We start from the raw sequence: 20,481 nt of genomic DNA on the forward strand, positions 1-20,481 counted from the left end.
AATAAAAATCAATATGGTTCACCTTGAACCTAAAAATAAAATAATAAAATGTGGTCTATTAAATATAAGGTCTCTCCCTCCAAAGACTTTGTTAGTTAATGAATTGATTTCTGATAATCAGATTGATTTGTTTTGTCTCACAGAAACCTGGCTACAAGAGGACTACGTTAGTATAAATGAGTCAACCCCCTCCAGTTATTCAAATTTCCACATTCCCAGATCTGTGGGAAGAGGAGGAGGAGTGGCAACTATCTCTCAGTCTGATTTATTAATTAGTCCCAGGCCAACTAATAACTACAGTTCTTTTGAACATTTAACCCTCAGTTTCCCTCATCCAAACTGCAAAGCAATAAAACCTCTTCTGTTTGTTGTTTTGTATCGTCCACCAGGCCCTTACACTCAGTTTTTGGATGAGTTGTCAGATTTCTTATCTGATTTGGTGTTAAATACTGATAAGGTTATTATAGTGGGTGATTTTAACATCCATGTTGACACTGAATGTGATAACCTTAGTGTAGCCTTTAAAACTATCCTAGATTCAATTGGTTTTGCTCAAAATGTGCATAAACCGACGCACTCTCGGCTCCATACTTTAGACCTTGTGCTGACATATGGCATTGATTGTGAAGAATTAACAGTATTTCCTCACAACCCTGTCCTGTCTGATCATTTTTTAATAACATTTGAGTTTAATCTAACTGAATTCTCCACCCCCAAAAGAGGGTTCCATTATAGTAGATTTTTATCGGATAATGCTGTATCAAAACTTAAAGAGTCTGTCCCCTTCTTAATATCCTCAGTATTGCAGAAATGCCCTGTAGATGGCAGCATTGCTGTTTCTTCCCATTCACAAATCGATACCTTTGCTAACAATGTGACTTCCTCATTGCGTTCTGCATTAGACAATGTAGCTCCCTTGAAAAAGAAGGTGATTATTCACAGGAAGCTGGCTCCTTGGTTTAATTCAGAGCTGCGTTCCTTGAAGCACAATGTTAGGAAATTGGAGAGAAACTGGCGCTCTACACACCAAGAGGAATCCTACTTAATCTGGAGGGACAGACTATTGTTGTATAACAAGACCCTCCGCAGAGTTAGAGCAGCATATTTTTCATCATTAATTGAAGAGAATAAAAATAATCCTAGATTTCTCTTTAGTACAGTTGCCAAACTTACCCAGAGCCACAGCTCTGTTGATCCATCCATTCCCTTAGCTCTTAGCAGTAATGATTTTATGGGATTCTTCATAAATAAAATTGATGCCATTAAAAATAAAATAATTGGCATCCTCCCAAACATGATTACCTCGTCCTCAGTAAGTGAGGCAGCATTGGAGGAATCTTTAGAATCTGCGCAGTGTTTGAACTGTTTAGAAGCAGTAGAGCTTTCTGAGCTATCTAAAATTTTAGCTTCATCTAAACCTTCTACCTGTATGTTAGACCCAATCCCAACCAAGTTGTTTAAGGACATATTCCCTTTGATCAGTGGCACTATTTTAGACATGATTAATCTATCCTTAGTAAATGGATATGTACCACAGGTTTTGAAAGTAGCTGTTATTAAACCTTTACTTAAGAAACCTTCTCTTGATCAAGATGAGTTAGTAAATTACAGACCTATATCTAATCTTCTTTTCTTATCTAAAATTCTTGAGAAAGTAGTTGCTAATCAACTATGTGAACATTTACAAAGTAATGACCTACTTGAGAAGTTTCAGTCAGGCTTCAGAGCTCATCATAGCACTGAAACAGCTCTGGTGAAGGTCACTAATGATATTCTCATGGCCTCAGATAATGGACTTGTGTCTATACTTGTCCTGTTAGATCTCAGTGCTGCGTTTGATACAGTTGATCACAATATTCTCCTACAAAGACTTGAACATACTGTAGGGATTAAGGGGAAAGCATTAGGCTGGTTTAAATCTTATCTGTCGGACAGATTCCAGTTTGTTCATGTTAATAATAAATCTTCCTCAAACTCTAGGGTCACCTGTGGAGTACCACAGGGTTCAGTCCTTGGACCAATTCTCTTTACTATATATATGCTTCCGATAGGCAAAATTATCAGACAGCATGGGATTAATTTCCACTGTTATGCTGATGATACTCAGCTATATTTATCCATAAATCCTGATGAATCCAATCAATTACTTCGACTGCAGTCATGTCTTGATGACATCAAAAGCTGGATGACTTTAAATTTCCTGCATCTAAATTCTGACAAGACCGAAGTTTTAATCTTTGGGCCAGAGTCCTCAAAAATAAACTTCTTAACCAATCACTTAATCTGGGTGGCATTAACCTGGCCTCTGGTAATAAAGTAAAAAATCTTGGTGTTATTTTTGACCAAGACATGTCATTTAAATCCCATATTAAACAGGTTTCCAGAGTTTCCTTTTTTCACCTCCGGAATATCGCCAAAATTAGAAACATTCTGTCCAGGAGTGATGCTGAAAAACTGGTCCATGCATTTGTTACTTCAAGGCTGGACTATTGTAATTCTTTACTATCAGGAATTCCACAAAATGCAGTTCAAAGCCTTCAGCTGATCCAAAATGCTGCGGCAAGAGTTCTGATGAAAATCAACAAGAGGGATCATATTTCTCCAATTTTAGCTTCCCTTCATTGGCTTCCTGTTAAATCAAGAATAGAATTTAAAATTCTTCTTCTAACGTATAAAGCCCTTCATAATCAAACTCCATCATATATCAGAGCTCTGATTACCCCGTATGTTCCTAACAGAGCACTTCGCTCTCAGACCGCAGGTCTGCTGGTGGTTCCTAGAGTCTCTAAAAGTAGAATGGGAGGCAGATCCTTTAGCTATCAGGCTCCTCTCCTGTGGAACCAACTCCCAGTTTTGGTCCGTGAGGCAGACACCCTGTCTACTTTTAAGACTAGGCTTAAAACTTTTCTTTTTGACAAAAATTATAACTAGTGACTCATGTTACTCTCAGCTACCTTTATAGTTTTACTGCTATAGGCTTAGGTTACTGGAGTATATCAGGATCTAATTTTCTCACTCTATTGAGTTCTACTGTTCTTCAATTATGCATTATGTGTTGTCATTTCAGCTTTTAACTTTTTGCTCTCTCTCTTTTTCTTCATAGTAGGTACACCTGGTCTGGCGTTCTGTTAACTGTGACATCATCCAAGGAAGACGGCTCACCCGCTACTACCATCTAATGTAGAACAGATTACTAGATCAATGTGTGCTTCTGTGCTTTTTTGTTTCTCTTGTTGTGTCTCTGTTCTGTCTTCTGTAACCCCAGTCGGTCGAGGCAGATGACCGTTCATACTGAGCCCGGTTCTGCCGGAGGTTTTTTTTCCCGTTAATGGGTGGTTTTTCTTCCCACTGTCGCTTCATGCTTGCTCAGTATGAGGGATTGCAGCAAAGCCATGTACAATGCAGATGACTCTTCCTGTGGCTCTACGGTTCCCCAGGAGTGAATGCTGCTTGTCGGGACTTTGATGCAATCAACTGGTTTCCTTATATAGGACATTTTTGACCAATCTGTATAATCTGACCCAATCTGTATAATATGATTGAACTTGACTTTGTAAAGTGCCTTGAGATGACATGTTTCATGATTTGGCGCTATATAAATAAAATTGAATTGAATTGAATTGAATTAAAAGCAAACAATAAAAACAGTTGGACTACAAACTTAAACTACTGACGTTTCAGTAAAACAGTTTAACTAGAATAGTTAAAATCCTGAACAAATGTGTTTTTAATCTTAATTTAAAGGAACTCAGGCTTTCAGCACTTTTACAGTTTCCTGGAAGATTTTTCCAGATAAGTGGAACATATTTTGCAGGGTAATAGTAGTAGTAGTAGTGGAAAACATCAAATGTGAGTACATTTTAAGTTTGGTGAGTAAATCTCAGAGGGCTAGCTGCCACATGGCGAATAAATGTTTGCACCAAATAAATCGTGTTTTCCAGTCGTCATGTGGGTGGATGTTTCTTTATGTTCTTCTGCTTTCAGCTCGTATGACAACAAACAAACACATGTGACGTGAGAACGACAGCAGCTACGTCATGTTTGCTAACAGCTAGCCTTTAGCTCAGGCTAATTACGTAGCGGGATTAGTTGGAGATATTTAGCAGCAGTCAGTAAGAATTAATATTTTGGCCGGTAAAATATATGCTTGGCCAGTAAATTAGGGAGTTAATATCGGACACTGAGTATTATTATTATTATTATTATTATTATTATTATTATTAGTAGTAGTAGTATTTGCTCGTTAAGTCACAATTGCCTAATATAAATGAAAATGTTTTATAGATGGTCCAGCCTCAGTAGATTAGAACAAAAAAACAATCTAAATTACCAACAGATCAAAAGTGGAGCAATTTGTTTGCTTTTCCCAAAAATTAATTAACAAGCCTTCAAAATTATAGAATAAAAATATATATTTTTTTTGCAGAAGTAGGTTTCATACTGTAAATGAAACTAGTGTCTAGTGGCTCTATGAAAAAAAGAAGAACATTTTAGAAATACTTTTCAAAATAATAGTTTTTATATTTCACTATGTGGAATTTTGCAAATATGGGTTAACAAAGTTAACTTTTGAAAAAGGAAACTTATCATTCCTTCAAAATAAAGCGTATATGTATTCTTAAAAATAAAAGCTAGCTAATAGACAATTGTAGATGGAGGTTTCACGTTGCTGCTGAACACAAACCCTACGTGAAAAAATTCATGCTGGTTTTTCAAAGCTAAGCTTGACAAATACGTCTTAGAATAAAGGTTTAGCTCTTTCACGGTCTTTAATGTTGTGTTTTTATACCCACCAACAGTATCTCTGGTAATAAACACAGTCTGCATTAAATGTTTCTCTAGCTTTTAATTCTGACTCTGTTAACGTTCACACTGTGAAGGTTTCCTCCTGTAAACCCGTCCTGGGGGAATTAAAGTTTTCACAGGCAGCTGCAAAGTGCTCTTATACATGAGGCCGGCCCCGCGTGCTGGTCTGATCGCCAGCACCTCCTGTTCGCCTGGAAACTCTTGGTCTGCAGCAGAGATTTACTCTCACCAACAAAGACTTCACTGTTTCATTCAGCTTTGCCCTCATTTCATATGCAAATGAGGAGGCCAGGTGGGCGTGGCCAGTCGCCGAGCCTAATCTGGACTGAAGTTCAGTCTGCCTGCAGACATAATCCCCTCCTCTGCAGTGGCATTCTTAGAGAAATAAACGGACTTCAGCTGTGAGACGTGAAATGACACGTTGGGTGTAAAACAACCCAAGGAAGCCGTTAGAAGCTCTGAATCTGGGAAACCAGAGGAAGAGGCTGCAGCAGGACAACATTTAATCTGCAGCTCTGTCTGATATCTGAGAGGAAAGTGTTGAATCTGAAAGGTCTTCTTTCTTCTCCCGATAAAGAAAACATCATATGAGCCACATTAGCAGGCGTGGAGCCTGAGGAGGAAGACACTACAGATAAACTGTGATGAAGCCCAGCCTCCATCAGCTGATCTCCATCACGCTCCTTCAGCACCAGCTCTGGGTCGTTTCGCCCTCCTCACCACATTTCACACCGATCCATTTCCATTCCATCACTTCCTGCTTTCATTTTGTGCTCGTAAACAAACCCACTGCGTTTGCATCTTTACAAGATCTCCGTTTATTTTCTGTGTATTTCCATGAATCGTCTTGATGAGGAGCCACAAAACGCTCAAATCATGCAGATTATTTATCGTCTCTGCTCACAGGTACCGTTTCTTTAAGTAAGATAAGAGTTTGGAGCAGAATAAAAGAAGAGATCCCATCCATCCTGGGTCTCCTATGGATCGTGACCAGAAACCCTCCAACGGGAGGAACCCTGATCAGATGTCTCCATCACCTCAGCTGACTCCTCAGACTGCAGAGGAGAAACTTCTCTGATCTCTCCTGCAGGATGGAGGTCCTCTTTCTGTCATGATCTTCATCTCCTGACCATGGCTGAAGGCTGGGATGTGATGCACTGGTGAACTGTGGCTGTTCCAAGCTTCGGATTGCACTAAATGGTTTCTGCTTCATGTCTGCATTCATGGAAATCCCGCTTGACTCCATCAACGGCTTTAATCATCAGGATTTTATGGAGAAGGCAATAAAACTTCAAGCAGTCCAGAAACTGTTCCAGATTTTTCTTCAGCAAATCATTAGGCTCGTTCAGTTTATAGTATCCACCAGTTTTTTTTCTGGTTTATTTACATAATTAAACTAAATGATCCATTGGAACCTTCAAAAAGCCCAGAGGAAATGCAGCAGATGTCTCCACAGCCAGATTCTGGAGCTGCAGGTCTTCAGGTTGACCTGCAGCGTCTCTTCATGTGTTTCTAATCTGCTTCCTCTGATGTCACGCAAACCGACGGCCGCAGTGGGCGGAGCCAAACAGCAGCCGCCGCTGTGAGAAAATCCTGGCCTGGTTCTTCTGGCTGCTTTAATCCAGCAGCGGCCGGATTATATAATCCGCAGCCTTGAGCAGGAACCATGCCGGCTGCAGCGGAGCGAGTCTGACGGAGGAACAGCAAGAGGCAGAGTTTCTGCTCAGGAGGCCGTGGGTTCTGATCCTGGTGTGATAAATATGTCCAAACTGTGCATTTCAGCCTAGGTTTCTGAAAACTGGCTGATTTTAAAGAACATTTCTGTGCAGCCAGCATCTGGTCATCTGTCTGGTTTCAGGGACCAGAACAGGTACGGCCACCAGGAAAGTAGAACATATTATCAGCTGTAGATTCCAATAACTACTCTGCTGCTCCTTTCATTGACTTTCCTCCTCACTGGACTTTAGATCCTCCGGTCAGGTCTGGACCTCTTTAGACGTTCCTCCTTAAAAAACACACAAGATGTCATCAGTGGGTTCCTGCAGACCCTCGAGGCAGGCTGTGGAGGTTATGTCAGGGTTCTATGGAGTCATGAAGGACACCCTAGAAGAGTGAAACCAGCCTAACGTGGTCTAGAACATCAAATAAAACTCTTCTAAAGTCCACTAATCCCAGAAGATAGCCTGGTGCCAAAAAGCTTCCTCAAAAGTCCAGAAGATGTGCAGATAAGCCATCGGCAGTGCACCAGGAGAACATCTAGAAGGTCCTAGAATGCTCCTGAAATGCCAGAGAACTCATCGCAGATCTACTGAGGTGGATCAAAGATGGCTCCTCTGAACACCAACCCTGGGCCAAAGGTTTCCAGATAAATGCTCAAGAGTCTAATGGATACAAGACGGTCAACCTACGATCCATTAGGCATAAAATAATCCTTCTTTAAAGCTTAAAAATGTCAAAAGTTCAGCGATTATACAATCCAGTAGTTCCTCCTCAATAAACCCGCAGATGAAAGAGAATCCCTCAGCAGTTCATCAGTCTTGCAACAATATGGTGAAACCCAGAAGATCCTTATAGAGTCCAACCTCAGCATGAACTCGATTATTACACGTTATTAATATAATATAATAACATCTAAAGTGCAACTAATGTTCTGAACATGCAGATTCTGGATAATTTTTAAATCTGGTCCTTAGTTGGACTTTAATGAAACCAACACAGCTAATAACGCTAATTAAACCAGGTTATAGTAAATAACAACATTTATTGACATTATCAGTGCAATGCATTTAGAGGAATAAACAATATTTAGGCAGATCAGGGCTGAAGGCTGCAGCTGGGCCGTGGTTGTGATTACTTTTTAATCTCTGCTCTGATTCTCAATAACATGCTGGAACTGGTGGATCAATTCACCATTTATTTTTCTCAAGAAGTAACTGGAAATCAGTTATCAACCATCACTAGATCCCTCATGGTTCAGCGGGTTACGAAGCATTTCCCTCCAGTCCAAGAGGATCTTTCTTACCCTTATAAATATAAAAATATCCCTCTACAAGCTAGCAGGCAACAGAGCATTTCTCTGCAGTCCTCCAGAATCCCTCAAAGGTCCAGAAGACCACAGAACCCTCTAATAATCAGCTGATTTTAACTGAAGTCCTGACAAATTACAGCTACATCTCGTAGATCACATCATCTCTGTGAAATCACTCCACTGTTCCCACAGAAAGGTGAGAAGCTATCACTGATAGGAAGGGGATCAAGTAAAAATGTTTTAGTCAAAAGATAATCGTTGAGCTTCAAACGAAGATAAATCTGCGTACCATCTGCGTAACGTATGACGTGAGAGGAAGTTTCACTCAGATGAGTCCTGAGAGAGGAGTCTAAGGCACTGTTGCCTTAAAGCAAGTCTGAAAGTAGGGCTGGACGATATTGTTAAAAAGCATATTGATAAAATAGAAATTATATTGATCGATACTGAGAATAATCAACAAATTAAAAATATAAATTTTAAGTGCAGCCCTGGTCAATTTATGTTGTTGCTCAAACTCAACCCTTGATTCAACCAACCAACAAGTTTTGGTAAAACTTCTGTGAAGGGGGCGGAGCTTTCCTGGGTGTGTGTTGTGATTGGTTGGGAGGATTTAAATGACTAGTATTAACCTCCATGGTTGGCTAGAATGCAAAAGAAAGGAAAACTGTTGTATTGTACTTTTTATTGAGCCTTTTTTTATCATCGGCTTATATTGTTATTGGATTATCGTCCGGCTCTATCTGAAAGCAAAGGGAACGGCCAATCAGTTAAATTCAAAGTGCAGTTTTTACCCTGTAAAGGGTTTTAGAAGAACATGTGAACATCGTGTTCACCTGAAAAAGATTACAGGAAACTCAACTCTTCCAACGTTTTCTGAAAGAAACAGCAGTTCTGGAGGATAGTTTCATTTTTCCAACTATTTCCCAATTCGGACAGAACCTGTGATCGTTTCACATGAAGGCTGAGAGAAAAACAATCCACGGTTTAATATTGGGACCGGGGGAAATTTATTTCACGGATTTTTTGTTTTATTTATTTATTTTAGCAAATTTCACAAGAATCATCCTGATAAATAGAATAAGGAGTATTCTGAATGTGATTATCATCTTTTGATCATCTTAGATTATCCTGATGTCCAGAATGTTGGAATAGAGCAGATTTTATTTTCATCGTTTCACACAGTGAGGACTGGTGTAGCAGCTCTAGTCACACATAGAGAAAATAATCCACTGAGTAATTCACAGGACAAAGCTTAGCAGCAATCAGGACATGTGCTACGTTCTGTCCATGTGATAGATTGGACCGCTCTGGGGGGAAAACTGGTTCTGAATCTGTTGGTTCTGGTTTTTAAAGTCCTGAACCTTTTTCTCGATGGGAGTGGAGTCTGTTTCAAAGGCGGCGGCTTTCTGCTGGAGTCTGCAGGTGGAAATGTTCTTCAGAGAGGGCAGCTGTGGTGGAATGACCTCAGCACCCACTGAAGGTTCTCCCCATTCTCCTGAGAGCAGCTGGAGAACCCCAGCAGCTGGTGGGGGAGGAGAACGTGCTTCAGCTTCCTTTGTTGGGCTTTCTCCACCTGGAGTCAGGCGTCCAGGTGAGGTCGGCAGAGACGTGGACACCCAGGAACTCCTCATATCGAGAGTGTGTCCGTCGTTTTTTAGGATTCTTCTCCATTTCAACAGATCCCAGAGGATTTCTCAGCTGGATCTCCACCTGCAGTCCCGCTGGACGCAGATGATCCTCAACAGTGAAAACAATCGACGATCTTTAGATGCTTAAGTTCTGACTTTTGGCCCAAATCTAAATAAGCTGAGCTTTGGATTTCACCGATCTGACATTGAATCCTGACAGAGCAGCACTGCGCTGGGTTACACCCTGTCCCGGTCACACACACACAGCCTCCCGCTGCGGATGAATAATTCACGGCTGCAGGAGAAAGTGCTCGGTCACCACAGCATCCCGTCCACCTCAGAGGACGGTTCCTCCTCCTGCTGCAGAGCGTTCAGCCGGTAGACCAGCTGCTGGCTCCCATTTCAGCAGAGAATCCTTTATTTTCTGTTAAATCGCTTTGTTTCTGCGTTTCATGCAGCAGTGTGTGAAATAAGGCTGGAAGTGAATCTCGTGTCTTCAGAGGATGCAGAAAGAGACATTTCATGGTTAATCAGCCGTCCTAACGACCCGTGATGGCAGGAAAGGCAGCTTGCTAAAGAACAGCAGAGCAAATAACAATATTCCCAACGAATAAACGGTTTGATGCTCTGAGGAGTCTGGCTGGATTATTGAGATGCAGCTGGACGTTCCTGAGGAGCTTAGATAGAAAACCATGTGAAGTGAACAAAGCTCTAGTTTTATGACCATATTTACCCCTAATGGGTTAATGAGAACCGTTAAAGCTGAACCAGGAGCTGCACAGGAATGTCCAGGTACTTTGATCGTCCAGAACCCGGCTTAGGAGCAGGTTGTGTTTATAATCAGACAGTATATGAGGCTCCTTCCATTTTTAATCATAATTTCAGGTTTTTCATGGATTATTGCGAGTTGAGGTTCTACATCCTGAACAGACCTAAACCTGGCCTGCAAAAAGTGATGCTGTGGGCCTTTTAGTATTATTTTCAAAATAAAGGTTTTGCTTTTTCACGGTCCAGTTATTCCAAAGCTGGTTTCAGATTCCTAACATTTATGTTGGCATGGTGCACATTAACTACCACACACCATCATCATTTCTACAAGGTATCTTCTTCTTCTTGTCATTATAATTATAATACCAACCATGTTTATTTCATCCTATTAATCTTTTTATACATTTTTATAGTGTGTGTGTGTGAAAGGTTTTAATTAAAGCAGCAGAAATCACTTCATTTTCAATCATGTTTGCATTCAAACTCTGACCTTTTTTCTGTGCCTTAGTAAACCTGTCCTGAATGGTGGTTCCCAGGAGGGTGTGTGTGTGTGTGTGTGTGTGTGTGTGTGGGGGGGGGGGGGGGGGGGGGGGGGGGGCAGGCCCGGTTGGGTCCCACAGTAGGAACCGAACCGAGCCAGTTGCATCACTCAGTAACTTTGGGTGTGAGAGCAGCTGATTTTATCCTGAGCCATCATCTCCATCCCTGCTGACTCTTTGGCTCAGAGGCTCTGGAATCTGAATTCAGACAGCAGAGACGAGGGGGCGGGGCTCAGACTGGTCACATGACCCGCAGCGGCGCGCTCCACCAATGGAATGAATGGACCGTAAATAGGAGCCAATAGGAGGCGGGGGGCGGTTATAAAAAGCCGAGCGCCCCTTTAATCCGCAGCAGCAGCGGCAGCAGGAGATCCGGAGCTCTTTCCAGACCTTCTCACCTCAGCCTGAACGACAGGTAGGACCTTCAGCCTGATCCGTCCTGCCTCACGGCATCCGGCCAGAGACTCCGCAGGGACCAGGCCAGTTCCGGGGAGTCAGGGTGAGGCGGTGCGTTAGATGCGCAGAGGGTCACCAGCAGACAGCGGAACGCTCACTCCCTCTGTGTGCTTTGTTTGCGCTGCTGAGACGCGCAGAGCCGCGCAGAGACGCTCTGGGTCAGCCTGGCGACCTTGCAGCCCGTCCTGCGTTCAGGTGTTGCGCAGAGACGATCCGCAGAGGGATGCGCTGATCCGCAGCCAGCGGGCTCCATCTGCAGACTCTCTCTCCAAAGGCCTCATTAAAAATGATCAAATCCACCTTTGAGTCCGCAGCCGCATCAGAACCCCTTTTTTAATCTGCGCAAACAAAAGCGCCGCAGCCGCTTCTGTGCGCAGAATCAAACCAACGACGCATGCTCAAATACTCTGATTTTAACGCGCTTGGGACGATTGCCCTCCTCTGATTCCTCCGGGGACCGTTCGGTTCTAATGCACAGAACCGGTTCTGGTTCGGTTGGTGCCAAGGGTGACCGGGGCGTCGTGCGCGTTACCGCAGCCGCGCGCAGCAGGCCTGCCGCTGCTGCGTCACTCCGCGGCCTGCCGCACATCATTAATCCCTTTGTCTCTTTTCAACAACCCCCCCAGCACGCATAGTCCCAGATTATGTCCTGAACCGGGTTTGGGTTCGGGGTGACGCCAGCCGAGCCCAAATCAGCTGACTCAGAACCAGGTACCGCCGCGGTTCTGCTTCTACCCTGAAGGTCAAGAAGAGCAGCTGATTCTGCAGCAGCTGAGCTGTGATGATGCGCAGGTTCTGGTTGTTTAACTGCTGCATGACTGAGCAGCTTCTCATCTGCTGCTGCTGCACTTCATCCCTGCAGCTTTTCACATTTTGGTCCTGGAAAAATCTCCCAAAGTAAATTAAATGGGCCGAGCTCATCTAGAACCCACCCAGAACCAGCTCACAGGAAACCTCTGTCAGAGTGTCGGGTCGTCATGATTTAAAACCAATTTAATCACTTCCACTGCCCGGATGCATACCATGGAACACCATAACGGTTTGGGTTCGGCCCAAAATGCGTCAGTCCTAGAGTTTAAAGCCTATTAGGACTCAAACCTGGTTTTGTTATAACTTAACATGAAAATCTTAATTTTTTAATTTTGGTAAGTATCTGCGTTTTATTCTCAAAAGCCAACAGAACCATTCCTGGTGTCGGTCCATTACATGTGGAACAATAATCAGTCCCCTGAGAACCTGAGGTTTCTATTTAAAATATGTATGGGCTTGATTTAAAGATTTATTGTGGGAACCATAATCCCTTTTTCTGGACTAATTTAGTCCCACTAGTGATGGTGAAACTATTTTTTTTAAACATTTTGTTTTTTAGGATTTATTGAACCTAGGAAATATTAAGGCTTTTATCTAGAAGAGTATCAAAGCTTCAATAATCACGCAAATGTGCCCCAAATTCTCAGAATAACCTTGGACCACATCCTAAACTAAATGATCAAACCGATAAAATCGTAAATATTGAACATTGTTTTTTTTTTTGTTTTTTTTTTAAAGTGCTTTGCCGATTTATTTTTCTAATATTCTGATCTGCGCCCAGGTCAGCAGCCCAGACGTCATCATGCCTTTCGGAAACACCCACAACAAGTTTAAGATGAACTACTCGGCGGAGCAGGAGTACCCGGACCTCAGCCAGCACAACAACCACATGGCCAAGGTGCTCACGCTGGAGATGTACTCCAAGCTGCGCGACAAGGAGACGCCCAGCGGCTTCACCCTGGATGATGTCATCCAGACCGGCGTCGACAACCCAGGTGAGACGGTGGGCGGGGCTTATTTACCTGAAAGCAGCAGAGCTTCATCTTATTGGGTCAGGCCCCCCCGGCACAGAGCGGTCCCTGCAGACTGTTGGTAGCTGTGCATCACGGTGATTAACGGCTAAAAACATCCCATCCTGCTCCATGAACGCATCACCGTCTTTAACATCAGTCGACAGGTCTGGTTCTAAAGCAGGGGTGCTGCTATGGGGTGGCCTTATGGGGGCCGCTGAGAGTCATTTAATTATTTATTCGTAAACCTCCAGCTTCCTACGCTCTCTTTAAATTTGCAAGGCTCTCCTACATCACGGTGTTGGTCTATTGAAGGTGAAGACCCGCCCACCTTCAGCTTCCTCAGATAATGGCCGTCTCGTGTGCTTCTATCTCAACCCCTCCCCACCCTCTGCAGGTCCGCTTTCCCCCTGAACCCAAAAAAAACTCTGCTGTAGTGGAGAAAATATTTGCTTTGATTAATGAAGTTGTATAACAGGTCGCGTTATGTTGTTGGTAAAATAACGGCAATACCGAAATGACAGAATTAATAAACTGGCTTACCGCGATCCAAAAAACAAATGCGTGGCCTTTCTCCCAACGCTGTCTAGAATCAACACAGCAGGTGAAGCAGAACTAGAGCCAGAAATACCTGCAAGTAATCCCAAACTAAATCTGGAAGACTCAATTCCCAGAAATCTGGAAAACCTGCAGGTAAAGAAAGATAAACCTGCTAAGTCTGGAATATCTAAAGGTAAGATCAAAAACATATTTGGTCAGGGAGTACTGGTAAACATAATCAGAATAATAAGTGGGTCGCAACCACAGGGGCGGTTCTAGACGGGGGCCAACAGGGCCCTGTGCCCCTGTAGAACTGTTCCTGGCCCCTGTTATGGCCCCTAAAGACATGATATTAAATTTCTTAGGATGATAAATGCTGACAAAGATACCGTGACTGACTGGTCATTTGGATCAGTTGTATTTTTTACGTTTATGGTTTTACCCAATGATAAAATAACATAATTTAAAAAAATAACAATAATTAAATGTAGCTGTTTCACGTTAAGCTCCCGCTGTATTAAGAAAAGATCAGGGGTCTGCAACCTGCAGTTGCAGAGCCACAATTGGCTCTATAGCTTACTTAATATATTGAACGATGAAATGTTGACCTGTTAAGTTCCCCCCCCCCCCCCCAATCTTTTGTTTTGTGCCCCTGTGAAAAAACATTGTCCCCCCCTGGCCCCCCTGCTAAATTTGGTCTAGAACCCCCACTAGCCAGGAAACAAAGTCCAGAGTCCGTGTTCTGTTAATCAGCAGAAAAATCTCGGTCTCAGTTCCTCACGTTGCATTTAATGTTCCTTGCAGGCTGTGGGAACATTAAGCTGCATTTAAACGCACATGATGGAGTCGGAGCGTAACGTGGCGGTGGGTCTCTGGAGGAAAAACGCGGCTGAGAATGACCCGGCTGGTCAACAGATAAATGCAAACAGGCCCACATGGATTAGCATGATCAGAACGCTTCAGAATAAACGGTTAACTATGATGGCTGAATACTTTAAAAAAAGCAGCATATGAGGAGTCAGAGTTGATGGTTAAATTTAAATTTCCAAGCCACCCTTGAACGCAGCATTGGAGCAGTGTGTTGTGAATTTAAAGTATTTAGAAGCGAGCTTGATGAGGAACTGCTTCCTCTCACCAGATGGGAGAACGCCCACCTCCCTGCTCTGAAGACCCAGATTCTGTAACGGATCTTGAACATATCAGGCTTCAGTTTAATGAACACCAGAAGATCCACAGACTGGAGAGCTGAGCTTTTTCAAAGACTTCCTGTGAGGCAGCAAAGTGTTTTCCAGGTACCAGACTGTTTGTCAACTTCAGACTTCCTATTCTAGAGTTCTGCTGCTGTTCATTAATACCTTCCTAATTGGATTGACTCGATAGATCAAGTTATTTCTGCTTGTTAATCCCCCCACGTGGGGTGGGGGGGAGCGCCCGCTTCCTCTCTGATCTCCTGATCCTCTTCTCCCAGAGTCCTGCTGCTGTGCAGCAAAGATGAGTCAGGAAACAAAAACCTGGTTTGATCAGCTCTCTGTCCCTGCAGGTCACCCCTTCATCATGACGGTGGGCTGCGTGGCCGGAGACGAGGAGACGTACGAGGTGTTCAAGGACCTGATGGACCCCGTGATCGAGGACCGCCACGGAGGATACAAACCAGCAGACACACACAAGACGGACCTGAACGCAGAAAACCTGCAGGTGAACTGAGCCAGAACCCAGAGAGCCAACCTGCTGGAACTCTAGTTACAAGAAAAACTACAAGTAACGTAGCACCAAACCTGGACAACTTCAGCCTTAACTGGCGCCGATGTATGGCGGCCTGTCAGTCCACCCCAGGGCAGCTGTGGCTGCTAGCATAGCTCACCACCGTCAGGGTGTCTAACTGACCTGCTTTGGGGTCGTTGGACTAGATGAAGCGCTATGCAAGCCATATACCACCCCTCTAGAACCATAAACTGAAATTCTTCCGGATAATCGAGAACCGAGCCCCAAAATATCAGATCTACTTTAGTTTGTTTAACTATGAATGTTTACCCAAGTCTACATAAGTTGCTAAGAACCTAAACCCAGTAATTCTTCCATATCATCTAGGATGAAACCCTGCGAGTAAACTTGATCTAAATCTGCGACTGATCCTGAAGTAAAGCATGAATTCCTGCAGCTAAAGTGGAAGTAAACGCTGCAAGTCATCTTATTCTGCAGGTAATCCAGAAGTAAACTACAGATACCTGCAGCTAAACTGAAGTTAAGCCCTGAAAGGTAACTTAATCCTGCAGGGAAAACGAGCAGAACCTGTAGCTCAGGAGCAACACAGGAACCAGAACTCTGACGCAGGCCTAGTCAGAAAGTGGGCGGAGTCAGGGTCAGCAGACCAATCATGATTGTGCACCCTAAAGCTGCACATTTTAAGAAACTAGTCGTAGTGAGATGTTGAAGATGCTGTGAACAGGATCGTGCGGATGTCTCACTCTGTTGGATATTTCCAGATTATTTTAAAATCTGACCTTAATCAGAGGAGAGGGAAACTAGAAGTTCAAACACAGCTAGAAGGTCCAGACCCAGGTAACAGTGAAGAACCGCCGGTACCGACCCACTCTTGGTTCTGGTTGGGCTCGCTGTCCATGGTGCTGAAACGGGACGCCCATTCAAACCTCCTCCTGCTGTATTTTCAGGGCGGAGACGATCTGGACCCAAACTACGTGCTGAGCTCTCGGGTTCGGACCGGAAGGAGCATCCGTGGGTTCTGCCTGCCGCCGCACTGCAGCCGCGGAGAACGACGCGCCATCGAGCAGCTCTCCATCGAAGGTACGGCCTCCGCTTCTGTGTCGCTGCAGCTCGCTGGGGTCCAGCTCCAGAGTTCTGCTGCTGCACAGCTTTCACGTTTGGGTTCTTTGGGTCTAATGTTGGCATGACTGCTTCTACTCAACGATACAAGCACCCTGGGACTAACTTAAAATAAAAAGAATCAGGATTAAAAACAATGACTGGACTCTGGATTCAGCCTGCAGATGCCTGAGCTGTGCTGTAACATCTGATGGAGTGGAGCGGTTCTGCTCTGAGCTTTCTTCAGGGACAGGATGGAGGAAAAGCCTCTAATCTGCAGAAGCTGCAGCATCAGCACCACATTCTGCTGCGTTCAGGGACAATCCGACGACGCAGGGTTGCTCTGATGTGGTTAAATCGTTCCGACTTTATTTAGCCCCGCCTGCAGCGGATGAGTCTTTTATTTATAGGCTTCCCATCATGCCTCAGTGAGCGTGTTGTTACGCAACTGTGAGCGGAGCGTCATCCTGCCGAGATTCCTAATGAGCTCCGCAGCTTTTAGACCAGAGCTGAACAAAGAAGCGCGACCATGGAGACTCTGCTGCCCCCTGCTGGCAGAAAGCAACACAACCCTTGAAGTCTTCCTTCCAGCAGAACCTTTGGAAAGTCATCTTACTGTTCAGATGTTTTAGTTTTCACCCTCATCTTTCATTCAGAATAAAAGGGCATCTGCAGCACATTAACTTATTATTTAAGAGTAAAACATTGCACACTTTCTGCACCTAATTCACATAGAATGCCGCCAAGATGTCTTTCAGTGATGCAACTCAATGGATTATAGTTTTATAGATAAATCATCCCAAAGTTTCTGCATAATTATGAGGAGAACTTGATGACAGACTGCTGGGAACCTCCACAGAATAAACCTCCAGTCATTTCTAAAGGAGCTGGCTGCTCATCTAGCTGTATATAAGCACATTAATGGAAAGTTGAGTGGAAGGAAAACAGAGGACGAAGTAACAGGGATTGCTGAGGATTGTGAATCTGAGCCCATTAAATGATGTTCAGGAATGACCCGACAGAACGATCCAGAACACTGAGGTGGTCTCAGGCTTTAAACTGTCAGTCATTTCTGAACCAGACGTGTCTCAGCTGAACTAAGGAGAAGAACTGGACTGTTGCTCAGGTCCGAAGTCTTAGATGAAGGTAAAATAAATTTTCATTTGGAAATCGAGGTCCGTATATCTGAGGAGTGGAGCGGCCCAGAATCCTCGCAGCTTCAAGTCCAGCGTGACGTTTTCAGCCGGTGAGGATTTGTCATCTGCTGGTTCTGGTCCACTGGGTTTTCTCAGGTCCAGTCAAAGCAGTCATCTACCAGGACTGTTTTAGAGGTTCCCTCTGCTGACTAGCTTTATGAAGATGCAGATTTCCTTTCCCATCTGGACCTGGTACCGGCCCACGCTGCCAGAGGTACCAAAGGTTGGTCCTATGACCGCGGCAACACCAGCAAACGGGCCTGAGCAGAACCCCAGAGAGAATCTATGGAGGGTGAAGAGGAAGAAGAGACAGCAGAACCAGCAGATGCACTGAAGCTAGCTGGACTTCCTGAACATCTGAGCAGAACCACAGGCGGGTCGCCTTCATGCCGCGCTGCACTGATGGAGAAATGATCCCAGAACCAGAACTGGGCCCAGATTTCTGTCTCTTACTGGTCCGATATGAACAGAAACGGCTCGACTGTTTCGCTCAGAAGGAAACTTTAACTTTATAAGAATTAAACAGAAATGAGCTTCTTGATGCTCTGAGCTCCTCCTTCCTCCAAAATGGCAGAAGCGTTGTCCTTTGACCCCGTCGCTCACACGTTCTCCTGCAGGCTGCCCCGTGGCTCCGGACCCGTCGGTTCTGACTCTGGTTTCTCTCTCCTGCAGCTCTGGACTCGCTGGAAGGAGACCTGAAGGGGAAATACTACGCCCTGAAGAACATGAGCGAGGAGGAGCAGCAGCAGCTGATCGACGACCACTTCCTGTTTGACAAGCCCGTCTCTCCGCTGCTGCTGGCGTCCGGGATGGCCCGGGATTGGCCCGACGCCCGCGGCATCTGGTCAGTATGATTTCCCCCCCCCCCCCCCAACCCCCCCCCATGATTCCTGCTCTGAGTGAGCCTCTCCTTTCTGCTCCAACCGATTCTGACGTTATGGGGCGGATAAAGAGGCAGAAAGTCCAGAAGCTCGCCTCCCTGTTCTCAGCAGGGAAGGCCTCTGCAGAAACGCCATTTAGGGCACAGAGACCTCACTGCAAAAAAACAGATCTAAAAACAAGTAAAATGTTCTTAAAGTTAGTCTATTTATCCTTGATTTGAGCCAGTACATAAGATTATCTGCCAATGGAATGAGCATCTATGCCCCTAAAATAAGATGATTAGACATCCTGCACTTGAAATAAGATGAGTTGTTCCTATTTTAAGTGGAAAATCTTATTCCATTAGCAGATTATCTTATTTACCTGCTCAAATCAAGGACAAATGCATTTATTTCAAGAAAATTTTACTTGTTTTTAGTTCTATTTTTGCAGTGCACCTGATGGCTTCTTGTTCTCACCATTCATCACCTGCAGGCACAACGACAACAAGACCTTCCTGGTGTGGGTGAACGAGGAGGACCACCTGCGTGTCATCAGCATGCAGAAGGGAGGAAACATGCGTGAGGTGTTCACACGCTTCTGCACCGGCCTCACCAAGGTAAGCCCCCCCCCCCCTTCCCTTCCTGCCCCCACCTGTCTGTCGCTGCTGGACAGTCCAGCTCACCTGTCCGCTGCGTCTCCCCCAGATCGAAGATTTGTTCAAGAACCGGGGACACGAGTTCATGTGGAACGAACACCTGGGCTACGTCCTCACCTGCCCGTCCAACCTGGGGACGGGACTGAGGGCCGGCGTCCACGTCAAGCTGCCCAACGTCAGCAAGCACGAGAAGTTTGGGGAGATCCTGAAGAGGCTGCGGCTGCAGAAGCGAGGAACAGGTACGCCGCCGCCTCACGCCGGGGGGGGGAGGGGCTTATTCTGCAGCTTGTTGCATCACTTCCTGTCTGTGTCTCAGGGGGCGTGGACACCGCGGCGGTAGGCGGAGTCTTCGACATCTCCAACGCGGACCGTCTGGGCTTCTCGGAGGTGGAGCTGGTCCAGATGGTGGTGGACGGAGTCAACCTGCTGGTCAACATGGAGAAGCGTCTGGAGGGCGGAGAGGGCATCGACGACATGATGCCGGAACAGAAGTGAACTGTCTCACTGTAACCCGACACCACCACCACTCCTCTCCCTCACCTGTCACCCCCCCCACCCCCCCCAGCTCACCTGGCCCGCCCTGCCCCCCCCCCCTCACTGTAATCAGGCCGTCCTGGAGCTGCAGGACGCTTAGAGCCGCTCGGTTAGACTGCAGTCTTCCAACACGGGAAGGATTTTCTATTTCCTTATCTGCACCTGTTGGATCCATCTAACGTCTGAAATATCTAATAAAGTCTCTGTGGCCCAAACTACGGCACCGCGTCTTCATTTACTGCTAAGTTTTACTGTCTGATCTGCTGCTTTACTTTAGGAGCTGGCTTCACAGGTTCACCTTTTTCCAAAGGTCCGGACTTCTGGTCCAACATTTCTTCGGTCCGTTGAGGTTTCAGGCATTTGTTTCAGTTTGGGTCAAGGCTGGACTTTGACTAGGCCACCATTGATATACATTTTATGTGCAGATTAGCTTCTGTTCAGCATCGTTTCCCTGTTAATGATCTTTAACCATCAGACGGATCCAGAGTCCACAGACTGAGCCAGAACCATCAGCCCCACCCACTGCCTTGCTTGGTGGTAATGGTGCTGCGTTTGGTTTACTCCAAACTCTCCAGGACATTGTTTGAGAAGTTCAAGAATCTTTTCATGCAGCCATAATGAAGTTTTGCTGGGACATCGGCTCTGAATGCATAAAACACACCGACTCAAAGTCGCCCGTGGAAAAACAAGCGCTTTCCTAGAGAAGACCATCACAAATGGGGAAAAAATAAAGCTAAATTTAAGGTTACTCTGTACAACAGACAACATCAGGGGGAACTATACTGTGCAATTAAAATATAATGCAGCATTCAGATAAAAGTGAGATA

At 44.9% G+C, this 20,481-nt stretch overlaps 1 protein-coding gene across 1 annotated transcript; it reads left to right on the forward strand.

The window, feature by feature from the left end:
• The first annotated feature begins 11,072 nt into the window (after positions 1 to 11,072).
• On the forward strand, positions 11,073 to 19,872 carry LOC105934399 (creatine kinase B-type). The gene is made up of 8 exons (XM_036130541.1): positions 11,073 to 11,184; positions 12,817 to 13,030; positions 15,126 to 15,280; positions 16,255 to 16,387; positions 18,274 to 18,445; positions 18,958 to 19,081; positions 19,170 to 19,359; positions 19,437 to 19,872. The coding sequence occupies exons 2-8, from the start codon at positions 12,838 to 12,840 to the stop codon at positions 19,613 to 19,615; spliced, it is 1,146 nt and encodes a 381-aa protein (XP_035986434.1). The 5' UTR covers positions 11,073 to 11,184; positions 12,817 to 12,837; the 3' UTR covers positions 19,616 to 19,872.
• The last annotated feature ends 609 nt before the right edge of the window (positions 19,873 to 20,481 follow it).

The sequence above is a fragment of the Fundulus heteroclitus genome, unplaced genomic scaffold, assembly GCF_011125445.2.
Source record: "Fundulus heteroclitus isolate FHET01 unplaced genomic scaffold, MU-UCD_Fhet_4.1 scaffold_36, whole genome shotgun sequence".
Classification (NCBI taxonomy): domain Eukaryota; kingdom Metazoa; phylum Chordata; class Actinopteri; order Cyprinodontiformes; family Fundulidae; genus Fundulus; species Fundulus heteroclitus.

Coding starts and splice junctions, on each gene's coding strand:
- LOC105934399 (XM_036130541.1), top strand. CDS start 12,838: ATGCCTTTCGGAAACACCCACAACAAGTTTAAGATGAACTACTCGGCG. Junction 18,446..18,957: donor CCCGACGCCCGCGGCATCTG/GTCAGTATGATT, acceptor CATCACCTGCAG/GCACAACGACAACAAGACCT. Junction 19,360..19,436: donor GCTGCAGAAGCGAGGAACAG/GTACGCCGCCGC, acceptor TCTGTGTCTCAG/GGGGCGTGGACACCGCGGCG.